At 38.3% G+C, this 14,996-nt stretch overlaps 2 protein-coding genes across 2 annotated transcripts in view; both read right to left on the bottom strand.

Annotated features, from left to right (window-relative positions):
• On the bottom strand, positions 1-8,822 carry LOC311206593 (cell cycle control protein 50C-like; the record flags this gene model as incomplete). Its single annotated transcript, XM_084282035.1, has 7 exons — positions 1-188; positions 1,333-1,542; positions 2,577-2,714; positions 4,821-4,911; positions 6,309-6,410; positions 7,672-7,782; positions 8,610-8,822. 7 exons carry the CDS (start codon positions 8,820-8,822, stop codon positions 1-3), a joined length of 1,053 nt encoding a protein of 350 aa, XP_084138161.1.
• A 1,163-nt stretch (positions 8,823-9,985) lies between these two features.
• The window catches only part of CMSS1 (cms1 ribosomal small subunit homolog), a 232,741-nt gene continuing 227,730 nt past the window's right edge, over positions 9,986-14,996 (bottom strand). The window contains exons 9-10 of the mRNA XM_084294486.1: positions 13,462-13,550; positions 9,986-10,250 (exon numbers count right to left, since the gene is read on the bottom strand). Coding sequence (XP_084150612.1) covers positions 10,167-10,250; positions 13,462-13,550 — 173 coding nt within the window. The 3' untranslated portion in view covers positions 9,986-10,166. The remainder of the gene's footprint in view (positions 10,251-13,461; positions 13,551-14,996) is intronic.

Here is a 14,996-nt window from a genome sequence, read left to right as displayed (position 1 = left end):
TTACTTCTGAAAGTATGTTTTCTTTTTTCTGAGCTTTAAGTGGATGGCAGTTATGATAAAACCTGTCAGGGTTGCTGCTGCGCCACAAACCACATAAGCAATTCCCAGGAATGGGTTACTTCCTCCGCTCCATACCATGGTTGAAAGAATCACGTACTTCTTCCCCTTGAATTTGGTTACTGGGAAATCTGACAAGGATGTTAAGGTTTCACTCATAAAGTTTACCTATCCCCAGCTGGAGAAAATGTAGTGCTCAAAATCCTTTCCAATGCGTAAAGAAGCTAGAGATCTGTAATTACTGTAAAAATTTCTTTAAATGACCTGTGAAGTCTCTGCTATTCATGGCCAACAAAACCCACAAAACAAAACAGTAGTAGCTTTCAGTTATTTTAGATAGTCTCCATGTAATTCTGGAAATACTGGGATTTTTTTATTATAAATTTCAGATTCATACTTTTGTAACTGCTACTGAACTAACTTGGTAAGACCCATAGTATTTTTAAGCAGAAGAAGAAACTTACTTGAAAAGGAGCCTTTTGGGGAAGCTTACTGTGATGATACTCTACATATTCTTACTGATGAAAAGTGCTCACTTTTATTTAATAACATTATCTACCCAGAATATTTTCGGTTTTTACCTTTTCTCTCTCTACATAGAGCCTTTCAGAACACAACTGTGCTACAACATTTAAAATCACAGCTGTATTAGCTGAGTGGGTAAAAATTTATAGCCATCTTGATGTAGCTCCTGCTGACAAAATAAGAGCTTTAGTCAGCAAAGTTCACACTGTTCATTGTGAGATTGCATTTTCACCAGCACAAAAATTCCCATCAGCCCATGGCTCAAATCTGCCAGAGGGCTCTGCTGACACAGGCATCCCGTACAGCTTGCAATAGCAGGGATACCTCTGGCATTTCGTGCACCCCAGTAAGGGTGTCTAGGCATCTGAGGAGGCCAAAATTAAATATTTCAGCTAAATCAACATCTTCAGCTGTCTCTTCAGGTTCCCATCCATCAGTTTTACCCCTCATGTAAAACCTAGGACTGCTATGTTCTGCCTTGCAGAAGTCAAATCCAAGTCTTTGCTGCCATTTGAGTAACATGTCTTAACTCCGCCTGCTAGAGACAATCTACCTGCAGCATCTTGTCACCCTTACAACAGCTAGGTCTCTTCATGGTGACTTGGTTTGGGGTGTTTTGCTTGTTTTTTTTTTTTTTTTTCTTTTTTGTTTGTTTTTTCCTTGCCATTTTACTACATAAATCCCATCCCCTTCCATCTCATTGCAACCATTTAACAGTTAAGGATTGTCTTGGATAATATGAAAGGATACTATAGGAGATATGGAATGTGTAATTCCCTGCTGGGAGGCCATCAGCAAAATGTCTTTCCCGGCTGATACGACGGTAAAGATTTTTGAATGTAGCAAAGGCTGACACTCGCATCCAGATAATGAAGTCATCATTTATATAACCATTGTTCCTCTCATTTTCCTCATCTAACAAATATACTGGTTTCTGCCAGTAAGGAGGTCTTGCTGTCCCTGGTGAAAAAGAAAAAAAAACAGGGAAGACACTGTCAGTATAAACAGGGGTCGGTTTACTAATTTCTGGGCCTACTCATGAACAACACAGAATACAAGAGATGGAAGAAATGCAAGACTCTGTCTGTTATTGCAAAATTATATATGTTTGGTAACACTCCACATGCTTGGTTCTCCATTCACCTCAAACACAAATGAACAGAGATTAACAGTATTCATTAGAAGCCACAAGGATAGGAAAAACAAAGTGAATTGCAGAAACAAAATATACTGATACTGTTTCTTCTGGCTTCTCATCTCTTCAGCAAGGAATGTACCCTCTCTAATCAGGACTTCACCTTCATTTTTATACATTAGTTTATTCCTGTACAACCAGAAAGGCACTTTTTTGCACTTTAATGGCACAGCCTACGATATTTAGAATCTATCATATGAAAACTACTTGGATAATTAATTCTGAGGCAGGGAAAAGTTTCTTGCATATTGCATCCAGCGCAGCAATGCCCTGATCCAAAATACAGTGCTTTTAGTCCCACTTCAATATGGATCAATCCTAATGAGGAAACAGACCTAGAAAACAACTGTTTTCTACTGAAAAACAGTTAACTGTTTTTCTAACTACTGAAGATGGCAGTCTCACTTGGCTCACAATTGCCTAAGAATCTGAAAAGGTATGAAGAAGGAGAAATGGAATATGTAATACGTAATTCTCCTTTCTAGTTATTTTCAACAGAAAATACAGAGACTGCATCCTTGCTTTTTCTGGACAGATTAAATGTTGCAAGAAAAAATGCACAAGAGTGTTGATGCAGGCTACTTTCTTACAAAATCACTTTCTCTCAATTTCTGTGGTCAGTAGTAAAATGCAAACAATATTTTGGCTAAATCTGTCTTCTACTCTCATTCACTTTTTAAAGCTACTTCTTCTTCCAGGTATTTTTCCCAAAGACGTTTCCCTTTTCAGAATGGGAAAGCTCTGCACACAGGGAGGAAAGCCCCTGAAAAATAAGGAATGCCAGTAGAATCATTCTTACCTGCAAATGCAGAAGAGAGATTGTGTGATTGTGGATTGCGAAATTTCACATTTTTATCTGTCCACCAACTGTTTCCAGTCTTCAGCAGTGGTACTTGAATAACAGATGAGTTAAAATTGTAAAAAAGATCAATAGTATCTGTAGGGAATACCAGAGGCAATGCGTATGAGTAAAAGACCGTCATTCTAACATCTAACATGACTAGCAAAACTAACACGCACCTTTCAAGTGAATAGAAAAAAAATCCTTAGAAAGATTTTATCATGGTGGTGTATGGAGTATTGTTTACTCCATAAGTAGAACTAAGCTGCCAGAGCCTTAGAACTTCTGGAGTTTTAAAGACTGAGCATACTCCTACAAACAATCTGACCAAGTCTCTGTGTAGAAATATGCGTGACTATCTTGTGTCCATCAACTCTATGACTAACTTCTTCACAAATTCTTTCTGGATCTCTCTAGATTGCTACAGAAGTTACACTCCTAGCTATCTCTCCCTGGAGTTTCTTTACCAGTTGTCCTAAACTGATTGTTTTGTTATATATAACTTGTTTTCAGCAAACAGTAGAAGTGAAAGCACAGTCAAGGGAATTAATGATTCTTTGGAGAAAATATTGCTATAGTTTTATGCTAATTAGAGGCCTTGTTAACGAACTTGGCCACAAACATTACTTTAATCAGAAAATATTCAGTTAAAATTGTGCTTACCCTTGTCATCCTGGGCATTGTTATCCTGGGCAAAAAACACTTTTCTTTTTCATTATATTATCCTACTTGGATTAGTTTAACATAAGGCAAAAATATTTCAGGTTTCATTAACATCTATGTAAACACCTAGGCAGCCAATGTGATGGCTTTTTTATAGATGGGGAGGGGCTGCATTTTAGGAAACACGATGAACACAATGACATGAACATGGATGAAAACATACTTTTAAAAAATCCTATTACTAAAACTATGTTCACTTGGCTCATTAAAGCCAGTCAGATACACTCTTCTTGCGTAAATGATCATTGTGTGCTCCACTACATTCTCCATCTACCTATCAGTGGTTTACTAACAGGAGTTGCAATTCTCTGAGCTCTGTCTGCTTAACTGCTCCATTATTAGCAGACAAACAGCTAAACTGTCAGAAGCACCCTCTTTCACAGCAAAGGGATAGAAATGAGCAACCAGAATGAGTGAGCATTCAGACTTCACCAGCTTCCCCCACATCACCAGCAACTGGAACATTTCATCACACTTTGCACTAAGGACTGATGCAGACGCTTGAACATTTACCTTCAGCATTTTTTATCCCTAATTTTCTGCAGGAGAATTCTGTCCTGCTAGCGAGGGCTCCAGAACAGCACAGGCTGCATGGAGGTAGCTCTGCTGGCCTAGCTCTCAGCCCAGTCCAGTAGATCAGATTTCCAGAGGAGCAGGTATGTGCACAGGTGAAAACCAAATGGGTCTAGAAGTTATTGCAGCTGCCCTTCACAAGCCCTGTGGTGGGGGTGGCTCAGTTACTTTAAATATCACTACTGCATTGCCAAAAACTGCTGGGTGAAACAGGTTAAAAAGGAGCGAGAGGGGAAGAAAAAGGAGGAGGTAGGGGAACAAAACCTCTAGAAGTTCTTTTCTTCTTTCCTTCCAAAGAAATCAATTCTGAAATCTGCCAACGTTCATGGCTAGGAGCCCTCTTCTAGATTTTAGCCTTCATGTACTGAGAGGCAGATTATGTCCTCCAGGTAGCCATACAGAAGATCAAACCCCGGATCAAATCAATTCACGTAAGACTATGGATGCTTCCAGCATTCAAAGAACAAAATGCAAACACATAGATCCAAAGGTCCAAACCAGTGTCAAGAACTTGTTTTCTCTTTTTAAGCACACCACTGTGGGAGGGTAGAATTTGAGTTCTCCCATTATTTCACAGAATCCTTGATTCTGTGATTATTGTACCAGAATGGATTTTTTAGCAAGAAAATACACTAAATCTAATATGTATATCATTGTTCCCTGTTTCACCAAGACTCAATTCCTGAGTCCTGTTGCAGAATCACACTGAGGAATAAAAAATCTTCCTCAGTTTGAAGATGAGCGGAAAGTTACTGAAGAACTCCATATTCACCACAGCAGCGATGCCAGACAAATCCTTTTGTGGGAGAAGGACAGAGATCTTGCAATACCAGGACTAAGCTGGATTAAGGTAACAAATCATAGTTTCAAGTGGAAATTAGTACGATGGACATGGAGGGTACTTACCATTGAACATGCTGTTGGCAATAGCACCACACGGAGCCATTGGTGTTCCATTTTTGTATGTGGTGAAGGGCGCACAGTAGCTCTGCTGAACCTGCATTCAAGGTCACAGAACAATCAGGCAAAGAACCTGTAGGGTTTTGTTTCGGTTTGCTGGTGTTAATGTCCTCCTCTCACAACTTCTTCTGAAAAGCCACTGAATAAGTCTCTAGTACCTTTTGGTCACATTAAAGAGACATCCAAATGAATAGGTTTGTAGTTGAGGAACACACGCTGTATCTCAATATACAAACTTTAGGCCTTCACCAAGTTCTGTTGCAGCCTTGCAAACTCTAGACTACAAAACTCATTTGGTGATCTGCGGTTGTAACATAGCTACAACTTAGTATGTTCCAGTGTGCAGCCCTGACTTACCCTGGCATATCTTATTTTTCTTTGTTTTTATTTTTGATCTGCATTGCTTCAGGAATGTAGAGCAGCAGATATATTTAGCCACATTACTTCAATGTGGCCAAATCTTGATGCATGAAAGCACAGCATGAAAAACAAAAACCCACCTTTGAATTTGTCACCCTCTCACCTATCCCCATTCACTACAAACTCTAAGTCTTAGCACAGGAACATTTTCAAACAGCTCTGATCAGCTGTGTAGTGATTGGCACAAAAGCCAAAAGCTGCTGCCTGGACACCTGGAGAAGCAGTTATATGGGGAACGTGTCTGGAGAGTTACAAGAAACATTTTATAACAACAGGTTATTATGGGACAATCACCTTATCTACTGACAGGACTGTGCAAGAACTGTATATATGTTAACAAATGTTATTTTTAAGCTAAAAACCCCACTTTTTATTTATAGATATGCAAGTTAAAAAAAACATTAATGTAGTGATCGCAGTGTCCAACTGCTTTATGCATGCATTGCTGTGAGTGATGCTGAGTAGCCTCCTATTCAAACATCGAAGTTATGTATTTCCTAATGCTACATGATCATCTATTTCACCATGTACCATTCCCTACTCCTTGTCCACTTCCAAAGCCAGATGTCAAAATGAAAGACTTGGAACACCTTAATTTCCTAAGCTTAAAATAAAAACACAAATTAAAAGAGTTCTGGTTAAGACAACTAAAAACACTAGAAGGAAACACTTTCTGTAAATTTATTTTTAAAATTTTATTTCTTTTTTTTTTTTTTTTTTGTAAATTAAAAGACAGTGTATTCTTAATATTAGCCCTATACAGTGCAGGTTTGGGAACTGCAACATTGGCCTGACATCTTCTATTTATGCACTCAACCTTCCTCTGTTATTAACTTATAACACATAATTGCCCTACCAATCACAAAAGCAGAGGCTAAGCACTGAAAATCTGTACCTTCTTATTCCCTACAGCCATCTCAAAACACCTTGGAATATATACTTAGTTAGCTGTCTGTGTGGTCAAAGATGCACCTGGTGAAAATACTGATCTCATAATATAAAGAAAAAACTTACATTTACTTCTCGACCCAACAACTGTGCATCACTTCTTGATATCACGTATCGACGGTGGTTTTGATAGAAGTTTTGCAGGCCATAGTACATAAAAACATCACCCTAGAATTCAAGGATAAATCCCTTCAATAAGGTAAGCTCATGCAGACAAGAGAAATCATGTTACTTACTAAAAAAAAAAAGGGGGGGGGAAATAGAGAATTCAATTCATACTTACGTGTTGTTAACTACATTCTTACTTTAGCAGACACTGGCTAAAACCTGTCCTTTACCCCAACTGAAAGTTTTTGTATTTTGGCACAAAATTAAACATTCTTTAAAACCCTAAATGAAATCTAAAATGAAAATGCATGATTGTTATTTTACTCAAGCTGGTAATGACTGGCCATGAACCAGCAACGAGTATGAATAATTTCATGGAGACAGACACCCATTTTCTGTAAAAGGAAGATGCCCAAACAAAAAAGCAGCCACCAGTCTTAATTCCTGCAGATTTTTTTTTTGAAAACTAAGGCTCCCTCTCCTCAATTATCTGAGTCCCTTGGAAAATTTAGTCCTGTAATTAAAATGAGAATACTAAGCAGGCAAATATAAGCAACAAAGAGGTTTAGTAACCTATTAAAAAAACTTTATTCAGTTAATCAAACTTCTCATCTCAAACATGACTGTATCTAAACCATTACTCACAGAGCACTCACAGAGTCTCTTTGATACTGAAGAACCATAAAGTGACTTTATAATATAAATACTGTCGTAATTTTAAGGGATCATTTATGCAGTTCTAAGTGTAAGACATCTGTGGCAGAATATGGGGTATTCTAACAGCCTCAGCAACATAACCAGCAGTTTGGGACAGAAAATGAAAGATACTTCTTCCAAATGAAACTGGAGATTGACACTGTTAGACTTGAATTGTTTCAAGGACCTTAGGTATTAACAGCACAAGTCCTGAAAAAAGAACTGCAATGGTTGACTTGTGACAAGTGGTCAGAGCTTCAGATTTCTTTGTTATTTGAGAGCTTAACATTGCAGTAACACCTAACCTCAGGCAAGATCAAGGGTTTGCTATGGACTCGAAAAGAGAAGTAATCTCCACAGTCAAACACCATTTCCTCCATCCCTACTTCCTCCTTAGAGATCTCCCGTCCCAGGGCAGAGACAGCCTGATCTGAGCATTTTTAACACATGCCAAAATCAATAGCAAATGTAAAAGTGTAAAATTCTGAGTATTTCATGTTTATAAAAAGCAAAAAGAAAATTCAGTCATGAGCTCTACAGAGCAAAATTAGCATATTTTATCATGCAGGGGCATAACCAACAAGAGGTGCTAAGCCACTCGAGTTGGTTTCTCATATCCACTTACCAGCATATCTTCCTTCAGTGTGAAATCAATAGAACAGAGGCATTCAATATCCCAATTAGAAGAATTTTCACGAAGTTTTGAACAATCTGAGCATTTGTCTGAATAATTAATCTGTCAGAGAAGTGAACAAGCAGGGAGATTACAATAAAGGACATGAAAGCAGGAAAAGATAAGTGTTTTAGCTACAAGACCTCCCAGAGCAGTTCTCTCCTAAGTGATTTGGGATTGCCAAAGACATTGTTAAAATTGACAGAGATATAGAGAATTAGGACTTGGCCTCAATGGAACATTCAAAAATTTCATCCCTAGTTTAAAGCTGCTTTAGAGCATTCTGATGACTGTTGCAGAACCTCCACATTTGCTCCTTGGCAAAGGAGTGCTGAGTGATGAGCACTTCTGCAGCTTGGCCTGGCTGACCAAGTAATGCTTGACAAACTCCCATGGGAATTATGGCCCGCCCTCTGTGAACAGCCTGGATGTAGTGCTGAGAGTCAGCTCCAACCAGCAGTCCATTAACTGCAGCAGGTTTAACCAATTTTGCTTCCAGGAAACAGCATTTAAACATCAGGGCTCCTGCATTTTAAGATTTTGCCCCAGCAAATATTTATCTTCTAGTGCCAAACACTATTTAAAGGGGTCAGTTTATTTTCCCTTAAAAAAACAAGAAAATAATAACACCATTTCAGATATTACCACCCAGTGGTGGGAGTTCCCACACATATTTTGGATATTACTTCTCAGTTAACCACCCAGTACTTGGCTTTCATTGGTGACCAAATATCTGAGGATTTTCACAGAAATACTGGCTGCTTGACGTGTCCAAGGCATGAAGCCATTGCTATATTCTTTATCCAGAAGCACAAACTCAAAGCTCTTTTCTCCCAAACATAGACTGATTTTTTCTTAATAGAACACCTAACACCCCACTCTAAACAAACCTGGATTTCTTTGACGCTGTTTGCTGACAGTATGAGGCAGATTCCCACAGAAAGGCAAAACGCTCCCGTGAGAAAGAAGGTGGAGAGCACAGTCGCAATGGTAAGCTGGGGCTTCCACGCCGGTAGCCTCTGTTGTTTGAATGCACTGTTATCTGGACATCTGGAAGGACGTGCTTCTGCTTCTTGTGGAGCAAAACTCTTCTTGTTTTTCATATTCTTCTTAGTGAGAGGAAGGAATAATATACTTGTGCTGGAGGGCGTCTAAGCTGAGATACTGTCTTCACTGCTGGGAAACTGTGCTGTTTGTTCAGACTTGCATTATAGCCAGGAATTACTTATTAACTAGATCTCTCTCTTCCTCTTTTTCTACATTCGTGTCTGGATCACCATGATCAGCTTGTACCAATCAGATGTTTGTGTACTTCGGTCAGTATGTCCAGATAATGCTGCCTGAAAAAGCTTAAATATATGCCTTTTCCTGCCCCACAGTTCAGGAAATTAGGTTGTATTTATGTCTTATTCTTTTGTAAGGATACTGCCAACTCTACTGGAATTTCTGTGTAATCTCAGATTTATTATTTCTTCACCCTTCACTTGCTGACCAGCTAACAAGCATTGGATAAAAGGAAAGATCTACTCCAGTTGCATTGGATACCACTGGGAAGGACTGGAGGGGCTGAGAGTAGTAGACAGACAATATTGGTTTGGAAAACCAATTTCCTTAACCTACTGCTGCATTCATTGGTATTGGTCTAGATACAATTTAAAGTTGTAAAAATGCTGTGTGTTTTTTATCACAATAGGACAATTAATTCTAAAACAACCTGATTTGGATATATGACCTTCCAAGATGTTGACCATCAGTCCACATCTATTCATCTTGCCTTTCTATGAAAAAGGTGTACCCATTCCCTACTTTTCATAATGATAAAAGTATTACCCAGTGAGAGATAATCTCCTTTTAACTGGAAAAACAGTAGAACATTCTTCACACATTTCAATGGTTTAACCACAATAAAGTCTCAATTTAATATACTGAAAGTTTAAACATAATGTATCATGTTATAACATAAAATAGCATTTGGCCAGCTGTAGATCAGATGGGAGAAAAATATTTTTTTGACAAATTACTGACATTCATACAACATTTTCAAAGATCCTCTAAAGCAAGAACTAGCTTACCACTCCAGTGAGAGAAGTAAAGGTTTCCTTTGGGACAGCAGAAGGAGATAACTGACACATACAAAGGCTTTCACACCTAAGTTTGCTCATCTTCCAAGTCTTAAAAGTGACATATAATAGTAAATTTTGCAGGTGAAGGCAAACTAATTTCAGTATCACATTGCTTGGGCAATAAGTAATACTAAAATCACAAATAAAACTTCTGTTTTTATTATTAAAAGAAAAGGAACATCAGAAAAAGTTACACCATGCAATCTTTCCGTATTGTTTGACCTCAGAAAAGTTAATATTCCTAATGCAATCACTGTTAATCACTTGCCAGTTGCAGACAGAAGTAAAAAGCAGCTGTAAACGACATCCTTGTAGGTAAAGCCATTAAAAGAGTCCCAGCTTCACAGACCCTTCTCTGCATAGCTTTATAATACTCATCTCCAGTAGGTCAATTGTTTCTTTCTTTATCTGAAGAAAACAAAAAACAAAGAAAGCATCAAAGGTCACTGATAATTCTTTGGCTAAATACCATGACTCCCGCAGTCCCATCTAACACAGCTACAGATTAGGTTGTAATTCATACAGAGTTGATAAAGTATGCTGCAGCAAGAGATCTACCCTGGGCTGCAAAATTTTTATAGGACTTTCCAGAGTATCAGCCAGTATCAACGAGTCCAAGGGAAGGACTGCACTGTAACAGCCACAGTGTTGCCTGAGGCTGAGACATCTGAATGAAAGTGAGCAGGAAGGTCAGGTATACATGAGCTGTATGCAAAAGTACTTTTGTTTATAACTGACATGGTTGTACCTTATTGCTTATCTAAAGATAAGTCAAATGCATGTGAGGGTAAATATTAATGACACACTTCAGCAGGAACACAAGATTCTCTGCTATCGTGGTAAGTCCAGACTTTTCTTATGGTTCCTTCTTCCCACTTACGAATAACTTTTCTTCTGAGGTTTCTCTCAGGTTTATATCCTTTTGTGCACAGGAATGTATGATGTCAGAAAGCCTAACTACTCTCTATTTCTTACAAACCCTTCTGCTTTAATGAAACCTGAAATTTGCTCAATGCTTATTTGTAAATGGAAGAAAATAATGTTTAGCAAAACGTTTAAAAAATATATATATATTCAAATCTTACAAGTAACTTGAAGAGTTGAGAAAGCTCTGTGTTGTCATCAACCTCTATACAGAAAGTTTTCGAAGTGGGAAACTTGTCCTTTGGTCAGATTGGGAAGTATACAGTCAATTTTTATTTAAACCTCTACACTTCAGTGTAACTCAAGCTCACCAAAACAGTCTGATAAACTCATTCACTCTACATTTGGTTTCTTTGTGAGGTTTCTTTTCACTTCCTTCTAATCCCCTTATACGATAAATGAAATGAGAGACAAAGGAACAAAGAAAAAAAAAATCCAGCAGCATTAATGAATGAGATGTTGAGGCAACTGAAAGAGCACTGGATCAGAGTGCCATGCACTGTATGACTATGATGGCATAGAAGACTGTTATGTGGAAGTATTCATGTCTTTTTAAATACATATATATTTCAGAATGTGCCATTATGTACATAATTCTCCACGGAATATGAGATGAGCACAGGAACAGCAAGGAGTTTGCACCTTTAAAAGAAAGCTATGGATTTTTCCTTGAGTGGACAAGAGGTACATGTTCTTCCAGCTGTTCATGCTTTCTGCATATTTAATTATACAGACTAGTATATTTACAATGCAATTTAGCAATGAAGCACCTTAAACATGCAAATAAATTAGTGTCAAAGTGAGGTTTGCAGTGGAAATGTGTCATTAGGCCTCCTATCCAATTCTAAAGGCACTATTTTACCTCCACATCTAGAGTGGAATGAAAAAAATTAGTACATCAAACTGCCAACCATCATGCTGTTGGTACTATAATCTCTCTCTTCTCTGAGAAAACACATGACTCTTATTAGAATGCATTTGACAATTTTTGTACAAATAGGAGAATAAGGTCCTTAGCTCCCTAAGACTGTATTCTGTATTTCAAGTCTGCAAATTGCTAAACATCCCGATGGCCTTCTACAGTCCTAAGGTGCTTTACCTCAAAAGCATTATCTGGGTATCTTTTATTACTGACATTCCTTACAAATAACTTTCAGGAATCTACTGCCTGTCTGCAGCAGGATAAATAGCTGCAATAGCTGCACTTACATAGCTCAACATGTCAAAAGCCTTTCTGTATAGTTTATTACCTGGACCAAGTGCAGGTTTGAAGACTTTTCTGTAATCCCATGTTTACTATTCTGTAATCATATATAGAGATCTATCCTTAGACTAACACTATATATGAAGGTGCAATATTCTTACTTCTTTGGTTTTAACTTGAAATAAGCATGAGCATTGGCTTCTCTAATTTTGATGTTGACAGCTATTTTTCCTTAATAAAATAGAGCCAGAGTCACAATCTTGGCTTCTATTCCTAGGCAGACATGCTGAAATGCTGTAATACTACATCCAGTGAGCTGAAAAGGACTGTCCAGGTTCGCAATAGCCCCAAATCAATTATTAACAACGTAATTTTTTTTTTTTTAGGTGGATCACCTATATTCTACTGTGTGTTTACTTACTTGATCTGGTTTACAAAAATCTGTTGCACTGCAACCAGCACACGTTGCACTACTGTTTTGTGCTAACATGCCTATGGATTCAGGTTCTCCGGTCTTTGAAAAGCTTTCACGTTAAGCGCAAGTGATGTACAAAAGAGGCTTAGGTATTCACCACAAGAGGGAGCCTCCTTGACTCAATAAACAAAGTGTTCTTTTTGCTACTTCATTTCTGCAATGTATGTTTTTGCAGGGCACTGTATCCAGGATTATTGGATACTTGCATTTTTGTGTATGCAGGACTGTAAAATGCAGCACATTCAAATATACATGCAGGTGCAAAGATGGAATAATGACCGACAATTTCTTTCACTTGTGAAGCTTCATATCTATATGTAAGAAAGTCCTATTTCCCTTGTGATTATGCATATTAGCCTGCTCTAAATGTGCAGGAAAATGGAAGCATTGTGCAGGAGCATGGCAGCTTCCTAGCAAGGACGACTAGTGGAATCCGCCTCTTTCACTCTGCTGGCTAGGTACCAGCTGATTCCCCACAGCATACGGTAAACATGTCACAGCAATTAATGTGAAGGCTCGCTTATAGAATTGAAAAGCATGAGGAACTATATTAAAAGGAGTCTACAGATGATGGATGGCTCTACATAGTTTGTACCCTCCCTTTTTCCAAATATAGGGGAACTGCCTGTAGATTTACTCACAAGAAGTTATCTTACTCTCAGACACAGACCAATAAATGCCTCTCCAAAGCTGTACTTAGTTTTTGAGGAAACTTTTGCACAAAGTCCTCTTACTAAGAGACATTTCCAGGAACAGGCAGAACAACTACCCAGCATAAACAAGAGAAATTCACAGCACAGCTGTGACCTGCAACAACAGCAACAACAAAAACTTCCGCAAGATGTAATATTGAGACCCGAGAGTGCAGACTTTCAAGTAAAATGTTGACTTCTTTGTGTTTCTAGACCTCTAAAGTTATCTTTACAGAAATAAATCCTTACCAACCAAGATCTAGGCACTAGAATCAAAAGTACTGAGTACAGAGAATATAATATACACAGGTGCTTATACGATACCTCAGGGATATCCATCATTCTCCTTAGTTTCTGATCTCTCCAGTTCCAATCCAGAATCATATATTTTGTGGAGTTCAAGCACAGGCCATCTAAAAAGGCAATAGAAATTTTATTACCAAGATAATACAGCATGTGCTTATCAAAATTATTTTTGTGTTTTACATCTTTTGCTGTCTGTTCCCAAGGAAACTAATCTTTGAACACTTAAGCACTACATTTGCTGGTTGAAAAACTAATGCAGTGACACTGCAAACTCCCTTAACCACATAATCCCATGCCGTTTTGGAAGACAAACACAAAAGCAGAACAACTACTGTTGCCAGGCTTGTCAGGAGCTAACATCCTGCCAGCAAATAATTCCTCAAGCTTCCTCTTGATGAAACCACAGGAGTTGAATTTCCACAGCTGATGAGGAGCTGGTAAGTTACAAGGACTCTAGCCTGAAAAATCCTATTAATGGGAACTGATGGCGTTTAGCAGTTTAAAGGGCTGGGTGCTATGTGAATATGAGACAGGTCAGTGGTGCTGGAGGGCCAGTTCAGAAAGGACCTTTTTTTTTTTTTTTTTTTTTTTCCTTTAACCACTGTTTGGAGAATAAAGGTCCTTTCTGAACTGGCCCTCCAGCAGTTCCCTAGTCTTCTATACAATGTCCACAATTTTTATAACATTTTTCACTCCTCTTCATTCTTTAGGGGCCTGGCACTGCAACACGAAGTTGTCAAAAAAAGACTAGAACTTAGAATAAAATGATACTACATTTTGTGTCCCTGCCATAAACTGATACCACTTGAGATGGCAATGTGCTGATGTGCTGAGCACTAACAATTTAATGTTGGTGAAAGGCAAAGAAAGCAAAAAAATTATGTTATTCCTGTACTCCTTTGGAAGGAGCAGTAGAGTCCCAATCTACAGACAGTCCCTGACCACAGGGGACCAGTGACCATAGACTCCTGATGAAACCACAGACTAAGCAAGACAGTACTTAGAAAGAGGAATGGAAAGAATCACCTTATCTTGCCATTTTGTGTTTGTTTTTCTTTGCATACATCGTGCCTGTTAAGCAAGTAAAACTACTCCAAATTTGGGAAGAGAAAATTATATTTATATAGAGTATTTAATTTCATCACATACAAATCAGAAATGAAATTGGCAACCAGATCTTTGCTCCACCCCACAGAAAAGTTTACACTGAGCTTAGAGTGACATATGATACAATGACTTCTGCTATTATTTCCTTTTGATTTACTCGTAGTGTTTGGTTTCCTGGAGCTTTAAGTCTTACACCATGGTTTTGCAATCACTTCTAAGTCAACATAAATTAGTATTCTTGACAAAAGAGGAAGTCCCCCACCTCTGCCTGCTCATTACCCGATTTTGTGTGCATGCTGGTTCTGTTTTAATTGGGATCAGTTCACTGAGCTGCCAAACATACACTTAAGCTAGCACAAGAGGCAGGGTGGGGGAGTAAGTGGGTACTGACCAGGGGTGGGGGTGCTACTCTGCTTTTCTCTCATAATACTGATTTATTCCAGCTT

Source organism: Netta rufina (genome assembly GCF_964035555.1).
Source record: "Netta rufina genome assembly, chromosome: 1".
NCBI lineage: Eukaryota > Metazoa > Chordata > Aves > Anseriformes > Anatidae > Netta > Netta rufina.
The sequence above is the reverse complement of the archived record's forward strand: the minus strand, read 5'-3'. Positions and strand labels throughout refer to the sequence as shown.